This window comes from Larus michahellis, chromosome 5 (assembly GCF_964199755.1).
Source record: "Larus michahellis chromosome 5, bLarMic1.1, whole genome shotgun sequence".
In the NCBI taxonomy this organism is placed as follows: domain Eukaryota; kingdom Metazoa; phylum Chordata; class Aves; order Charadriiformes; family Laridae; genus Larus; species Larus michahellis.
In genome coordinates, this window is record NC_133900.1 from 60,013,556 (window position 1) to 60,029,160 (window position 15,605).

At 42.4% G+C, this 15,605-nt stretch overlaps 2 protein-coding genes across 3 annotated transcripts in view; one reads left to right on the forward strand and one right to left on the reverse strand.

The window, feature by feature from the left end:
- STX18 (syntaxin 18) overlaps positions 1-6,978 on the forward strand; it is a 71,236-nt gene extending 64,258 nt beyond the window's left edge. The window contains exons 8-11 of the mRNA XM_074587591.1: positions 2,510-2,568; positions 3,131-3,200; positions 3,766-3,846; positions 5,447-6,978. Coding sequence (XP_074443692.1) covers positions 2,510-2,568; positions 3,131-3,200; positions 3,766-3,846; positions 5,447-5,542 — 306 coding nt within the window. The 3' untranslated portion in view covers positions 5,543-6,978. The remainder of the gene's footprint in view (positions 1-2,509; positions 2,569-3,130; positions 3,201-3,765; positions 3,847-5,446) is intronic.
- Positions 6,370-15,605, reverse strand: part of NSG1 (neuronal vesicle trafficking associated 1) — a 30,830-nt gene continuing 21,594 nt past the window's right edge. The window contains exons 4-5 of one of the 2 annotated variants that reach the window (XM_074587592.1): positions 13,945-14,055; positions 6,370-8,621 (exon numbers count right to left, since the gene is read on the reverse strand). In XM_074587592.1, coding sequence (XP_074443693.1) covers positions 8,421-8,621; positions 13,945-14,055 — 312 coding nt within the window. In that variant the 3' untranslated portion in view covers positions 6,370-8,420. The remainder of the gene's footprint in view (positions 8,622-13,944; positions 14,056-15,605) is intronic. The other variant, XM_074587593.1, reaches the window with a different exon arrangement.

Consider the following 15,605-nt stretch of genomic DNA (forward strand, 5'->3'; position numbering starts at 1 on the left):
GTGCGGGGTGTGAGCAGGGGGGTGAAGGTGGCGGGTATGAAGGGTGGCTTGCCTTCTCTTGCTGTCTTCCTTTTCTGCGTTGGTCTGTGGCAGTGCAGAGGTCCCGCTCCGCTCCCGCCAGCCACTCTCCCTTCAGCCAGCGCTATCACCTGCTCCTGTGGAGGGATTCAGTTTACTCATCTACCAGAAAACTCAGGAGGAAGAAGGGGTCAGTGAGCTATGATGTCATACTGTGACATCAGACGAGCAGCAGCGCTTCCTTAGGACTCTGTATGTGGGGGGAGAGAGGAGCAGGACAAATTTCTCAGTGGCTGCACTAGATCTTTTCCACCTCACCCTGTGTAGCACAGACACACTATTTCTCCTCGGTGTTAGTATTATCAAAGTACTTGGTATGGCAGAAGTTTCAGCTGGAACATTCTGGATCATTTCCAGATACATCGGCATCCAAAGCGATGCACATGAGGAGCTGCACAACCTGTGTAAGGAAGGACTTAAAAGACCTGGGATAGAGACACTGGTGGCGCGTGTGGGGCAGGGTGGGGGGGTCACAGCCATGAGCCAAAGATGGTTACGAAACGCAGCACTGTAATAATGCTCAGTTCACGTACTCCGACAGACTGGCTCTGTGAAAGAAGCTATGGGTCAGATGAACTGTATGTCATTTTATAGCCACTGATTTTCATGTTGCATCTTAATAACGAACTGGGTTGTTGTTTAAACTACTTTGAAATACCAAGTGCTTCGTTTTCAGCTATTTTGGTAGGACTGCTCTAAAAGCGAAACGCCCATTCGCCTTTCACTGATGTAACGCGCCCCCCTCTGTTACCACAATTCTCTGCGATTCAGACTTCTTCCCCCCTCCTTCCTTCTTTTGCTTTTTGCACAGGTTGTTTTCAAATACTCGCTATATTCTCTGGGCAACGCCTCCTTTTCTTGCAAGCTCAGGCGTTGGGCGCGTGCTCAGAGAGCGAGCAGCCCCTACTGCACCGCCTGCAGCCCGCGCCTGACCTGTACGTGGTGCCGCTCTGCCGGCGTTCTCATCTTTGACAGCACGCTGCTCTGCCTTGAAAAGGACAACGAGACCTTGCAAGGTGGCTGAGAGGACTGCTGCGCTTTTACTGCTAATGGAATTGTAGCGTGATTGAATGATGCCAAAATCCCGGCGCGTTCTGTAGGCTGGTTCAAAATAAGGAGATTAACTGACCTAGACAGGCCTTGCTGTCTTGCACCGCTCCTGCGTCAAGTTCTTTGCATTCTGCGTCCTGTTTTCTGCTATTCGCACTGCCGCATGTTTCACTTGGGTTTGTCAGAGGCGCGTAGCAGGCAATGTTTTCAGCAGAAACGTAAATCCCATGTGCTGTTTCTATATAACCGCATAGACCAGGTCTTTTCCAACTTTGTGAGAAAAGCGCAAAGATCCATCCGGTTGGGTCCATACCACAAAGGCTGAGCTCTTACCGGGGCTCTGCCCATGCAGGATTCATTGGCAGAACACCTGGGAATATGCTTCCCCTCCTTCCCCCAGTACGGGATTGTCACCCTTCCTGGCAGGAGCCTTTGGGCCGGGGCTGGCCCAGGGGCTGGGGGGGCCGGGAGCCGCACGCTCCGGCTTTTCACCAGTGGGTGGCCGCTGCCAGGCTGCGGGATGCAGCTCACTCGGGCACCTTGAAAATCCCAGCTCGGGGTGTCCTCACGGCTCCTTTCTAAAACACAGTCCTTAGGATGCGGTTTCCGACCACGGGACACCTTTCTCGCCCGTGTTGTGGCTGCGCAGATGTTTCAGCAAAGCCTGTCGTCATACTTGCTGCGTGATCACTCGTTCTGTAACGAACCCCGAATGATCCGACAGTCAAGTACATCTCAAAAGTCAAACCTTACTTTCCTCTATAAAGGCTTCTATTTATGCTTGGATTTTGAAAAATTTAGTGCTAAAAGTGTATTTAAATGTTTCATTGATTACTCCTGAGTTTCAAATGGCAGAGGTCTGCTGGAATAACTGAAGCCAATGCATTTGTAAGTATAAAGTACCAGATGTCAAAATATTTCATATCGTAGCGCAATCTACAAGCTCTTAACTTCATGCCAGGGGCAGCACACGAATAATGTGAATGACAATACAAAGACAGCACGAAGAGCATCAAACGCTTTCACAAGCATGAAAGCTTTCCCCACTCAAATTTCTGAAATAATAAAAAAGGACAGATTTCATCTGCCATCTCTTTCCTTACTGCAAAGTAACTTGAGGAAGATCTTCAAGATATTTTGGGCTTCGTTTCGTTAATGGGAGGAGAATGACAAGTGTTGCAGTGACTGGTTCCAAATAAATAAGCAGATTCATATTGTTCGTTTAGGCCGGTATTAGTAATTCTGTAAGATCATTTTAGCTGAGAAGTTGTACATGGGTTGTAGGGAAGGGTGGAAGTCGGCCGGTCAGGGGTGGGGGGGGTTGAAGAAAGTTCCCTGGGTCCAAGCATGTGAACTCACGTGTGCGATTTCTTTCTTCCAGTTCGAACAGGAGAACCAGAGGCTTGTTGGCGAAATGAATAATCTCTTTGATGAAGTCAGGTAGAGTTTTCTGGTCCTTGATGGATGTGTGCGGGCATGTGCCAGTGCCAGACCCCGGGCAACATCCGCGGAGAGTGAATTTGCTGCGGGACACCCGGCAGCCCGAGTGGTGGTGCTGTGGTAGGAGGGGGGACAAAACAGGAGTGCCCAGGAGTTGAACTGTAGGAGTTTACACATTGTGCTGTCCCACAGTGTAAGGAATGGTTCTGAGTGACACACAAACTATCCAAAATAGTCTTGGTTAAATTTGGAAGGTTTAGGTTCTGTCTCGCTTATCTAAGTTTTAAAAGCTTGCCCATTAGATGAAAGAAGGAAGAGAGGTGAGGTGAAGCTCTCGCAGGGAGCCACTTCCCGGCTGGAGCCTTTCCCAGAGCTTGGCTGTGGGCTGGTCCACTTCCAACCCTGAATTCTCAGAGCACTCATGGCAGCTACTGCTGCAGGGCCCACGGCTACGAACAGCCAGCCCTTCTGAACAGCCCCCCTACTGGCCTGCAGCCTGAATCTGCAGGAGCAGGAAATGTTTGCCCTGGTTTCTAACAGAATGTTTCTGTTCTTTGCCAAGACAAATCGAAGGAAAAGTGGTGGAAATCTCCAGATTGCAAGAGATATTCACTGAAAAAGTCTTGCAACAGGTCAGTATAATTTAATACTACAGAGCAAATACAGCTTGACAGTTTTCTGGGGGGTATTTTGGTCTTGGTTGCATGCAAGATGTAAACGTAAGATTAGTGAATCTTTCATGCAAATATGAAGGAAAAGATTTTTTTGTGTGTTTTTCAAACGCAAAATCAACATATTTAGTGTTGTTATTTATCGGCGTGTACTGGGAATGGAAAATGCAACAGATGTGTCAGGGCGATGCCTCTGCCTCAGAATTAGTGTCCTGTTGGATGCGCTATTCTCTGTAAATGGTGGCACCTCTTCCAAAAGAGCTGGCAACAATTAGACAGGTTAGATTTGATTCTAGATAAATGGGAGACCTCCTGTGATCTTGGTGGTCTCCGTTCAGGCTCATAAAGTCACAGGTAAAGAAATTACAACTTAATTGCTTGTATACCTTACGCATCATTGAAACTAAGATGTTAATAATACTGGATTTTATTTTCTTCTTGAGTTCTGCTTGTTCCCCAGGTCCTTACAAGTGTGTTTTTCCTAAAATTGATAAACAGTGATGAATTTATTTTTTTTTTTTAACAGGAAACTGATATTGACAATATCCATCAATTAGTTGTGGGTGCAACAGAGAATATCAAAGAAGGGAACGAAGACATACGAGAGGTAAGGTCTCTGATTTGGGTTTTTAAACTCACTTGTTTCTCTTAACGCTTGGGCAAACCTGAAAGTTGTTTTAAACAGCAGGCAGAAGCTCGCTGCAGCGCAGGTGCAGCGTCTGCTGGGATGCAGGACGTGATGCTGGAAAAACTGTACGAGCTAGCTGAGGTTTGCTTGCTTGTCTCGCTAACCATGATTTGTACACGAAGGTCACCTAGCATGCATTTAAGCACCTGTGATGTGTTTAAAAAAAATAAAAAAAGTGGGAGAAATTGGAGACTAAGAATAAAAGACGGCGCTGAAATCGTTGAAACTGGAGAAATGTTGAGCATTAGCAGAAGAGTCTCTTTACCATGCTGAACGCATCTCGCGTGCTCCTAGTAAACAAATCTATCCCATTGTCTTTCTAATTAGAACGAAATGATGTTTTCTTTCAGGAACTGAGATTTCAATAAAACACACAGTTCCTAAATTAGGCTACTAAGTAAGTGGCTCAGTTCCTTTTTTTCCTCTCCCTCCTGAAAGCACCACAGAATACGTAACTCAAGGATGAGTTATATCTACTGCTCAGCTCTCCTGGAAAGCGCATCAAAGCTACGTTAGCAAGCGTAACTTAAGGACTTAAAATTTCTGATCTGAAACTTATTTCCACGTTTCTTCAAGTAGAGTAGAATATCTGGAGTATTCTTTTCAGTAGCTGTCCAATAGGCATGGTGGCATGGCACAGGGTGGGCAAGATGTTTGGCTTTTTAAAGACTTAAATCTAGCATGCAGTTAATATGCTTTTAAATCGTGGTTCTTAAGCACCTCAGACAGGCTGCTTGGGGGGTACAGAGATGTCAGCTGAGTGCCCCCGTGTTCGTAGTTAAGAGATCAGTATTCAACAACACGGCATGAACTGAAGTTACTTTTGCTTCATTTTTTACATTTGTAGGTAGAGTTGTTTCCTAAACCACACTGAGAAACAGTAGAGAAAGGTGATAAATACAAACCTTCGTCACTCATGTTAATGTTGGTACCACATAAAAAAAAAAATAATCTACTCCATGTGTAAAGCTGAAAAATGAAAAACAGGCCCCCTGCTGTGTGCCGGACTCAATTCTGTGAAGGAAAAATCCAAGAAAAATACTTGCTATACTGGTCCCTTGCTCTGAGACTGAAACAGGGGACTGCCAGTGTCAGGTAAAACCTCCAGATACAGGTGTCAGGTTTTGGTTTGTTTTAGTCAGAAGGTGTTTATTAGAATGACGAAGGTCTTGATTATTTTTAATCACAGAATTTCACTTTTGGAACTTAAACCCAACCTTTAAACATTTAAGTTTTGATGTTGTTATTAATGTTTTGAGTATATGTCCATGGTGTGTGATCTTGGGCTTTTTTTTTTTTTAAATGACCAATTTTAAGATTTAGAGAGAAACTTTAGTGTTACCAAACTAAAGAGGTGCAGCCAACCTGACTTTTATTCACCTGAAATTAAGAGCAAGTTTTGTTCTTTCTCCTGTGGGAGGGACGAGCGGAGCCACTAACAGCCATCCTGGGTTGCCACTGTTGGAATTCTAGGGTATGTTTACTGGTGATGGTAACGGAGATAATCTTTTCCTCACAGGCCATCAAAAACAATGCTGGATTTAGAGTATGGATCCTGTTCTTCCTTGTGATGTGTTCATTTTCCTTGCTTTTCCTGGACTGGTATGATAATTAATTAAAAGTCTACTATTGTTTACATGCTTTGTTTGTAGAACTTTTGACATTTTTTTCTATGGAGCAGGGTATACAGCATACCTGTATATTCTATGCATTTTTTCATACCGCTATGATGGAAATATTTTGCAATAACTAAGCCTGTGTACATAGCCACTAGTGCAGAGGGGGCTGACAGCATTCATTTTAAATCCCTTTATGGAACATAAATCCCCACTTAATCCCGCAAAGAACACAGAAACCTTTGAAAGTGCCGGTAAGAAAGCCACAAGCTGGAGCCCAGCTCACATAGGGAAAAAACCAAACAGGACAATGGTTTTATCGTAGTCTCCCACACATCAGCGATGAAGGTTCCAAGTCCCGCTCCCAGCGTGCAGACCAGATCAAGAGGAAACTGTCACTGTGCAAAAGCATCGGCACCCTCTCAGGCTGTTAATGCAATGCCACCACTTTGGCACACAGGGACCGCTTTGCACGTGTAGGAGCTCAACTCCTCAGCCTTTCAAACTCCTCCAGGCAGAGATCAGGTTGATTTAGTAATAATGATAAAAAGTCAACTAAAAAGCTTTACTTCTAGGTGAAAAGAGAGAATACACCACAAACAGACTGTGCCATCAAACAGATGTTCTGAGATGTCAGAACAAAGTCAAAGGACAGACAATATTAAAGCCAAAATACTCAAAGTACTAAAATGGGGAGCAAAATAAAAGATCTCAAAACCAACTGCACAGATGAATCAATACATTCCCTCCTCTTAAATCAGAGGAAAAAAATGGTTTTGACTTCAAGAAATATAATCAATCTCTTTCTCCTAGATGGTAAAGCTCAGTGGTTTTTAATATTTATTGTTATAAGAGAGAAAAACAAGTTGTTTCTCATCAGTATTTACTTGTGCATTAAAGTTTTTATTGTCCTAAATTTAAGGGGAGATGTATCATGAATCATTTCTATGTAGGACACTCTGGGGGGACAGATCTTTCCATCTTGTAAAATCTGAAATGTCCTCTGTAAAGATGTTGATATGAATGGTGGGGTTTGCTATCACTCCTCTGAAATGTGTACTTCTATACATTATAAGCAACAAGCAGCAGCATCCTTATTCTGTACTCTGCGCAGAGTGAAAATGTCAAAAGTTACATGTGAATTGAATTAATTACATTTAATAAAGCATATGCCTATTAGAAAATACAAACATGGTATGTTTTGAATATCTTAATGTAAGCTTGACGTTTTTAAATGCAAAGAAAAATTTGGCACACAATTTATTGCTTTTTATGCATTCCACATACCATAACGACTTAATAAAAAGCCTTTTACAGCTATTACTGTGTAATGCACGTTTCAGATCAAACCGAGAGAATTAAGTAACAGTGGTTATTTTTACTGTATTGTCAATAAAGTAATTCTACCAGAGAAAAAAATAAAGGTAGAGCTGACCATGTTTGTTCTACTATAGATCTTGATGTTTTCGCTTCATACTAAAAAAAAAATAATAAATAATCTAGAACTTTTGACATGTCCACTACACCTTGTCCCATTTAAGTTACATGAAGAAAAAAGGTGACTTGCTTGCCCAGATGCTTCACACACTTACTTTGTCCAACTGTTAAGTTAATAAGATGTCTCTTTTTTGTAATATATATTTAAGATTTATAATAAAAATGAAAACATGGTTTCACACAAAGAATAGATAAGTTTGTAATTACAATGGAACTTTTAACGTGCATCCACAATACTATGTTCTTCTACATCTTTTCCCCTCCCAAGCCATACATAAACAGTTCTACTCTTCACTCAGGTTCACATGTAGCTTTAAAACAGCCAGTTGTGTTATCTAATATGCTATTGTTTCGCTCGTGATGCTCTGTGTTTTAAAAAATATCAAACTGCAAACCATACATAAACTGAAAGCTCCGTCTACTTCGTAAAAAGGGAAAATGTTAATGTAATAAGAAGAGAAAATTTAGACATATTACTCCCTCAGCTGTATCCAACAAATTACATAGTGGACTACATCTACTGTGAAGAGGCTTTCTGCCTCTTAAGTATGATCAAAAGATGTCATTTCTCATTAGAACATCCCAAACTGTATATTTTTTACACTATCCTCAACATCCATCACTAAAACTGCCTGTGTTTTTTTCCATAATGTCTATCTAGTTTGTGTTTCAGTGCACATCCGTACCAAGATGCTAAAGCCACAGTGGAAATGCAGTTAAATCCTGTTGACAGCAAGAATAAAACATTGAGCATGCCTTGTTGCAGAGAACTTCATTATCACTTACAAATAAACAACAGTAAAGAAAACGTAAGAAAAATGCTACCCGACAGTGTCTTCCTCCATACAAGTCATTACATTATGCCCTTGATATCAATGCTGACTAGCATTCTTGCTTGAGCCAAAACTAATTATTAAATATAGCTTTCAGCTAAACAAGAGATCACTCTAGTTATGGCTGGGGTGTTTCAGTTTGCAAAATGACAAAGAATAAAAAAAATTAATGAATAAAGTATCAGTTCAGACAACGGAACACATGATTTCTCTAAGGTCCAAGCCCTGAAAATCCAGTGAAGAAATCTGTCAGTATCCAATAAACTGCAAGAACATATCTAATATTGGATTTTTTTCTTTTTTAACATTGAAAATGGTGTCAAAGCTCTAAAGCAATGCTGATATGCACCTTGTTTTATGCCCATGAATGTTCTGCAGCAAGTTTTTGTTGGTTTTTTTTTTTGCAAAGCAGTATCAGCAAACAGAAGCAATTGCACCATAAACATGAGTAACCTCTAAATTATCCATAATTATATTTAATGAAAAGTTCCTTAAAGTCCCTTAGTTACCTTCAAATGACATAGATGTTAATAATTAGCTTATCATACTAAGCTGATTTCTCAGCAGCTTCAGTCTCCTGTTCAGATAGTTTCTCTTCTGACAGTACCGTCATCCACGGGGACACTGAACGCGTGATGGTTTGTTTGGCCAGATTGTAGTGGTTTATGACTGTGTAAAATTTCCCTCGAGCACTGGAGTCTTGTTCGGAGTAGTAGTTTTCCAACCCAGCTGGAATGCATTGATTATTCTGAAAAGAAAATCCATCACTTAGATTACGGATACGGCCCCACACACACCACAAGGAGGTTAGTTTCTTTTTCTCTTTTCCTTTTAGTCGGAGGCAACATTGGCTTTCTGTGAGTCAAGAAGCAACATACAGCAATTAACTACAGTGTTGTCCTACTGTGTTCAAAATGTTCTTCCCTGCCATCCTTCAACTGCTCCTGCATTTGCCAGAAGACCTATCTGGGTTTATGTGCCAGAATAATTAACATACAAGAAACACGCCTGCCTAAAATTACTTTTCGAAGTACTCGATCTCTAGTTCCAGCCATATTGTGCTGTTTTTTCCTCCCCACCTAGTTCCAGCTGTTTGGGCTATGACTACAGATGGCTGCATCCTACCCTTAGATCAGCTGCAGGCACTTAACTCTCTCAAATATGGTGTTTTCAGTCTGAGGGACAGAAATTAATAGAGATATATTGGTGCCAAGGAACGAACAGTTTTATAGCCCAGTAAATAAGACATACAGGGAAAACATTGTGGGTGGCCAAGCTTATGTGCAAGCGCGTACACACATACAAAATACTTCACTCTTGATTGTCAGAAAGATGTAGCCAACAGTAGGCTTTTAAAAAGCTATCTTTAGCTATGGGACTACATTATTTAATTTCCCAGACGTGTAAGAGTGCTACACAGAAACTGCTCGATGCTCAGAGCTTTTGGAAGTGAAATACCTGATTTTAGAGAGTTAAATGCTAAGTAGGATCCAAACTTTGCCGTCATCTTAAAAACCAAAGTGAAGGTGCGCGTGCAGTGCATTAGTCAGCAGGTATCATCTAGCAACCGCTCCAGTGATGATGCGGTAAAAGCCTACGAAACAGCGAGTTGCACTGAAGGGGAAAAAAATGACTTAAGACGTATCCTGTGAGCCCCTGGGTTTTGCTCCAGAAGGTTGGGGTCTCTCCGCAGGTCCCCTGCTGCATCTGCCACTCTTGCCTGATACCGCAGAGTGCTGGGGCACTCACCTGGGCAACTGATTGACCCCCTAAAATATAAGCTATGAGTAGCTGCAGCTTAAGAAAAAATAAGTTTAATCATTTCCACTCTGACTGTTTTAAAAAGAAATAGGCTGTTTGGTCTTCCTGCTTCCAGCCCTGGAAGACTAAAATTTACAATACTGCAGCACAGCAACTTTGAACTGCCACTGTTCTCACAGAGCCTGGCAAACAAAACTTAATATTGCAGATTTCTGAGCACAAAAACACATGCAGAGATGTCATGGGGTTTAGGACCAGACGCTATCTCAAATGTGTCCACATGTCCATGTTTATTTTTGCGTTGACTCTTGTCCTTCTCAGAAAAAAAAAAAAAAAGAGAAAAAAACCCACAGAAGTGGCATAAATAAACACCAGTAACAACAGGCTTTTTGTAGTCACAACAGGTTTAAAAGATAAAGCACAAAATGATTGGGGAAAGATCCAGCGGACAGTCTTAGCTTAATATAATTAATTAATTTTGCATCCTAGAAATGTTAAGAGTAAAAAAAAGTATCAAAAGGTATAAAAGAAAAAAAAGCAAGACAGCAGGCCTACAGGTAGTCTTACGACCCTGCCAGCTGCCCATGAATACGATCTTGTGGCAAATTTGAGTGCTGAAAGAAGACTCGCCAATCACAAGACCAACAGCCCTCCCACGGAGCCGACACCGCGGTGCTTCCAACCTGCTTGTGCGATGGAAGCCTGGATAAGCGACAGACTCGCGACAGCGCTCAAAGCCACCACATCCACCCAGGTGCCGTTTATTCATTATCTTTTGTCAACTTAGCAGCCAGGGCAAATCTTCCCTCGCAGTTTTGTTTGGAGTAGCACTACGGAGCAGATGGGATTTCACTCCGGCTAAGCAGACACTTGGGCCTGTTCAGCACCGTTAAAGTCCATGGAGGTTTCCCCATGGCAGTAATCATCGTATATGCCAGCTGCAAAAACCATATTTTTAAAAAAAATAATAATCCAGGACAACTCTGGAATAGAGCTATTTGATGTGCGTGTTCAACTACATCATCTACATCAACGATACCTTCTTCTGGAAGTGTTATCCATGCTTTATCTGGAATAACTGACACTACTTCCAATGTGATAAAATGACTAAGAATTACATAGACACAGACATCTTTGTAGTGATTATTTCACCCAGTCATGGGATGTAGTCACAATTCTAAATATTTAAAATGGAAGAAGGAACACAATCCATTGATCTAATGAAATCTGCCAAGGAAATGCAAGCAAATATAATTATTAGTGCTGAAGACAAGCCAAGATTACTGCCAGTCTAACAAAATGCCACAGTATCTTTTGCTGCTTTTAGAAGCCATTTGCTTTGTAACAGACAAAATGACTCAGTAACGTTATTTTTTGTAGTCACAAACACACACAACATCTGACAGAAGAGCCTAAAGAAACACACAGCAGAGATTCCATCCCGACTGCGTTTTTGCTCCCCAGATTTCATGCTTCTAGAAAAGACGGGAAAAACCTCCCCGTTTACTCATTGCTCCTTGTGTACTGCCCAAGCCACGCAGCATTCGGGAGTGACTGGAGCGATGGCAACTGGTGCCCATTCTCTTCCTGCTGCCTGCCCGAGACCTTCAGCTTATGCAGAACATTTCTCTCCAGCCTTTTTGTTTGTTTCCATGGTTCCCAGGTGAGAGAAGTCAAAAGGAAAGCCACGAGGAGACACTGGGATGCTCCAGAGTGAGTCACCAGTCTCTGGTTTCTTTCACAACCCTTCTATTTCAGAAATTAGTTAAGGTTAAGGCTTTCAAAAGCCTAACCAGAGAAAATCCTGGTTGCCAGTCTGTATCTGGCTTTTGGTCCTTGGACATAAAGACCCCAGTGGTATCCACTTTAAATAGTATCTTCTGTCATATTCACTTTGCTGGGTCAGGAATTCCAAACTTAATAGCTGACAATCTTGTCTTTAATGCATTGAAATTACTTTGTTGTAGTGTCCATGAGTCTGACAGAACGCAGGTGCCTTGGCAGGGAAAGCTAAAGGGTAACAGATGCAGTATGGAGCACACTGAAGCCCTGCAGAAATTCCTCCAGGATGTAAGTGCACTCAGGTCTTTGAGGAATACTCCAGTGAGTCCCACCAACAGCCAGTGAAGAGCGCTTCAGAGGAGTGATCTACACAACAGCAGTATCAGGGCTGTGTCAGAAAGCTTGAGCAAGCACAAAACTGAGGCTGGAGCAGTTTAAGATTGCCATACAAAGGAAAATAAGCACCTTTTTAAGCACACCTTCATGCCCTGGATGTGTAGGGCAGAAGAAAGGCTGAAAACACTGAAACCTTTGGAACTACTCCATGTAGGAAAGCATCAGAGCAGAGAAGGGCGAGTCTGACTCACAGCTGCGGTAGTTCAGCCTTTATGCCTTTGGGCTTCCTAAGGCAGGGGACACCTCTGCCCTTAACCAGGAAATCACATCAGCATCCAAAGCCTGGTGACATCCCAGCCAGAGAATGCTGTTGAGTCCACCTGAAGCACAAAGCCAGTCCAGAGAGACATTGGTCACAAGGTGACAGACTTCTTCGGCTCTCTTAGGACATCTGTGCCAGGCTATGCCATGATGTATTATGGACGCTCCCCAAAAAAGATGCAAAGGCAGCAAATACAAAATTCATGCCAACGCCGGTAGTTTCAGGCCTCGTGTCATTTGTTAACATGTTTATCCTGTAAAACTCTGAAGAGTTACATGACCAAGATGCTGTGTCTCCTGGCGTTATGCCACCGAGCAGCTAGGAAACCACCTCCGCAAAACCCAACACCCGGAGGGTAACAGTAACACAGCCCTGGTTGTGCTGCACCGTAAAAACAAAGCATGAGCTATGGATCTTCTGCCTAACTTCTGTTTCAAATGCAGCGCCCGAAGGAGAGAAACCCAACCAGACTCTGATCACAGTGCAACTGAAATATAGCTGAGAAACTGTTCTCTTCTTAAATGTTTGTGACACTAGGAAGAAGCCAGAAGGCTGCAACTCAAAGGAAAGGACAAGGTGGCATGAAAGGAAGCAGAAGCAGCAGACTGTTACTAGACTTATGACAGGAGCATGTAACTGGCCATCCCTGTCAAGTCAGGATCTCATCAAGATAGGCTTGGTAGGAACATACAGTCCTTCTTCCAAATTACTCAAAGCCAAGAGAAAGCTTAGGAAAAAAGGGCCCCTGAGCCAAGAGGACGGAGGGGTTTCAGTGCTTGCCTGAGACAACACAAAAAACCAACAGCAGAACCAAAAGCTGGATCTCCTGAGTTACAGCCAAATATTTTAATCACAGTAGCTTTTCCCCTTGAACCAAGGGAACGCAGTAACCTAAAACTGAATGCCTGGAGCCACGTTAATCCAGCAGGGCATCGCTGATTGTAACTTTGGACTAGATTCTTGTAAAGATATTCACATGCCCGAAGTGACAGAATCCAAAGTCCTGAACAGGATCGTCAAGGAGTGCTGAGGCAGCTGTTCCTTCTTAAATCCTTTTGAAGATCATGCTAGGTACCCACTTGATTCATTATGTGACTAAATATTCTTAAAAAATTAGAGGGAAGAATGCCATCATCACTGCTACTTTTCTTATCTAATTGCAGCCAAGTTCAATCCTGCTAAATTTACAATGGAGAAATCAATGTTACCTTTCTGACTTTCAGCCCAGGTCTGAGCTGAGAAGCCAGCACTACCATCTCGCGGAATAAGTGAGCCCCAGCCTCCCTTTCGGTTAGAACCAGTATTTTTTCCAATAACTGTGTTTTCCCTTTTTTTGGCATCACTTTTGGCCTGTGGCAGTAGGACTCGGAGGTCAGTGTTCTAGAACAAGAAGTTCTTTCTACAAAAATAACCCTAAGGTAACTCTGCTACTCTTAATGAGAACATCACTCTACTGCTTCTTTGACACGTATTCCAGAGTCATTTTTTTGTCCTCCAGGTTTTATCATTCTCCTCTTTCCTAAGACACACGAATTTGGAGGGACATGCAACATTAAACCATATGACCCAATAAATGAGGGCTTTGTCCAGACAGCTGCAGATGAAGTAAGTTTGAAGGACACTGGTGTTGGGACTTCTGCTATATTTTCAATGCTTAAAGCGTTAGCAAAGTAACATTACGAAAACTGTGCAATAGTAGAACCTCAACTATAAATTAGGCAGAAAAAAACCACAGCAGGACGCACACTAACCTATGAAACCAAACACAAATTTCTACGCAATACAGCATGACTTAACCAAGGTTATGCAGAAAACAACACAGAGAATGTTAAATACTCTTCTATTTTTCTAGAACATGTATGTGATTTACCTTGAAAACAAATCCTTCTGGACAGGTATGATCATACTTGTAAACCTTGTAGACTACCAGAAATACAACACACGTTAAGAACGCAAGGGCAAAAAGGACCAGCACAGTTACCTGTAAAGAAAGATAAAACATGCTCATGTTAGTAATGCACTGGTTATTACATGTCTGTTTGTTACTACAGGCAGCAGAAGCCAGCTATGAACACACTTTTACAGTAAAATCAAGCAAAGAATAAAACCAGCTTCTTAATTATTGAGGGAGAACAGGGAGGCAGCACGTAAGTGCTTCCACCTCCCCCTTCTTGGAGAATAAAGCGCATGATCTGGTCAGTGGCCTGTTGCCTCTGTACTGCAAGGCTTTTTTGGCTGCATTCCTGTTCAGTGCACACGTGAGGCCAGAAGGACACAGCAGCTCGGGTCTGCAGCTTTTTCAGTATCTGGATGATGTAAATGTAAGTCTAGTTTATGTCAGCTGATAAGCATGTTTGTCTTCCTTGTGCCTGTCCAAAAATGGAGTCGGGTGACAGTAAGTGGCACAGGTGTCATCCAGATAATACAAAGGTGACTCTAGCAGGGCAAGGAGGAAGTAACGTCTGCCCTCCCTTGTTAGGATGAGAGTTTGTTGCGCCTGCTATGAACATATGCATAGTTACACCAGTAGCCTGCATGCTTGGCTGCTCAATGCTCCTTACTTTATAGGTTGAAACAGCACTTCTTCATCACACTGAGACTGCACAGGAATAGCTCACTGCCAGGTCCGTAAGGGAATACACCGTGTTCAACATCGGGCTAGCCTCAAGCAGTTCTGTTGCACCTCCTTCCACAGCGCTCACAGAGAAGCCATTACAGACTGCATTACACAGCACTGGCTTTTCACCGTGTCCTTAAGTACCTCTCTGGTCCTCAATTTGGGCAGGAGGAAAACCCAAGATACACTTTAAGCTGAATCTGAAATCAGTGTCAGTACCAAGCTAACCTTTCCCAGGAATAAAGTCTGAGCAACTGCAGACCAGCAGCCCAGATGAGATGGGAGACAGAACTACCTCTAGAACTACCTCACCCCCTGACAAGAGAAAGCACAAGATTTTGGCTTAGCAGTTACGCTGCAAAGCTCCCTAATTCAGACCCACTTTTGGAGAAGGTGTGAGCTAAGCAAATATTCATTACCTGGAAGAGTGTCCCAGATGTGTTTGTTTATTATTCTAAAGTTTCTACTGACAGACAAATTAATAGCTTGAGGAGATTACAGATTAAGAGTGGTTGAGCATTTTTTTTTTCTTTTTGGCAAGTTAGAAAGAAACCAGCATGTGCTCCAGCATAAGAAATAGTAATAAACAGAAACAAACAAGATTATGTGATCAATTAAAACAAAGTATGATATGATCTAAATTTTAAAGGAAGAGGAGTAAACCAGCTCCATACACTTCCTAAAAAGAGAATTTAGGCACAGTAGTGTCACTTATGCAAACAAGAATAATATGGTATTTGAGAAAGCAACAAAAAAATTTGTAGCTTTTCATCTTGGTAAAAAAACCATCACACACCCCCTTTACGATAAACCCCAGAACTAACAGCATCTGCAACACTGCAAACTGTGTGAGGCAGCGGGACTGGTACATTGAAGGACTGAAATGAACTTTTAGGGACGTCTCATGCTGGGCA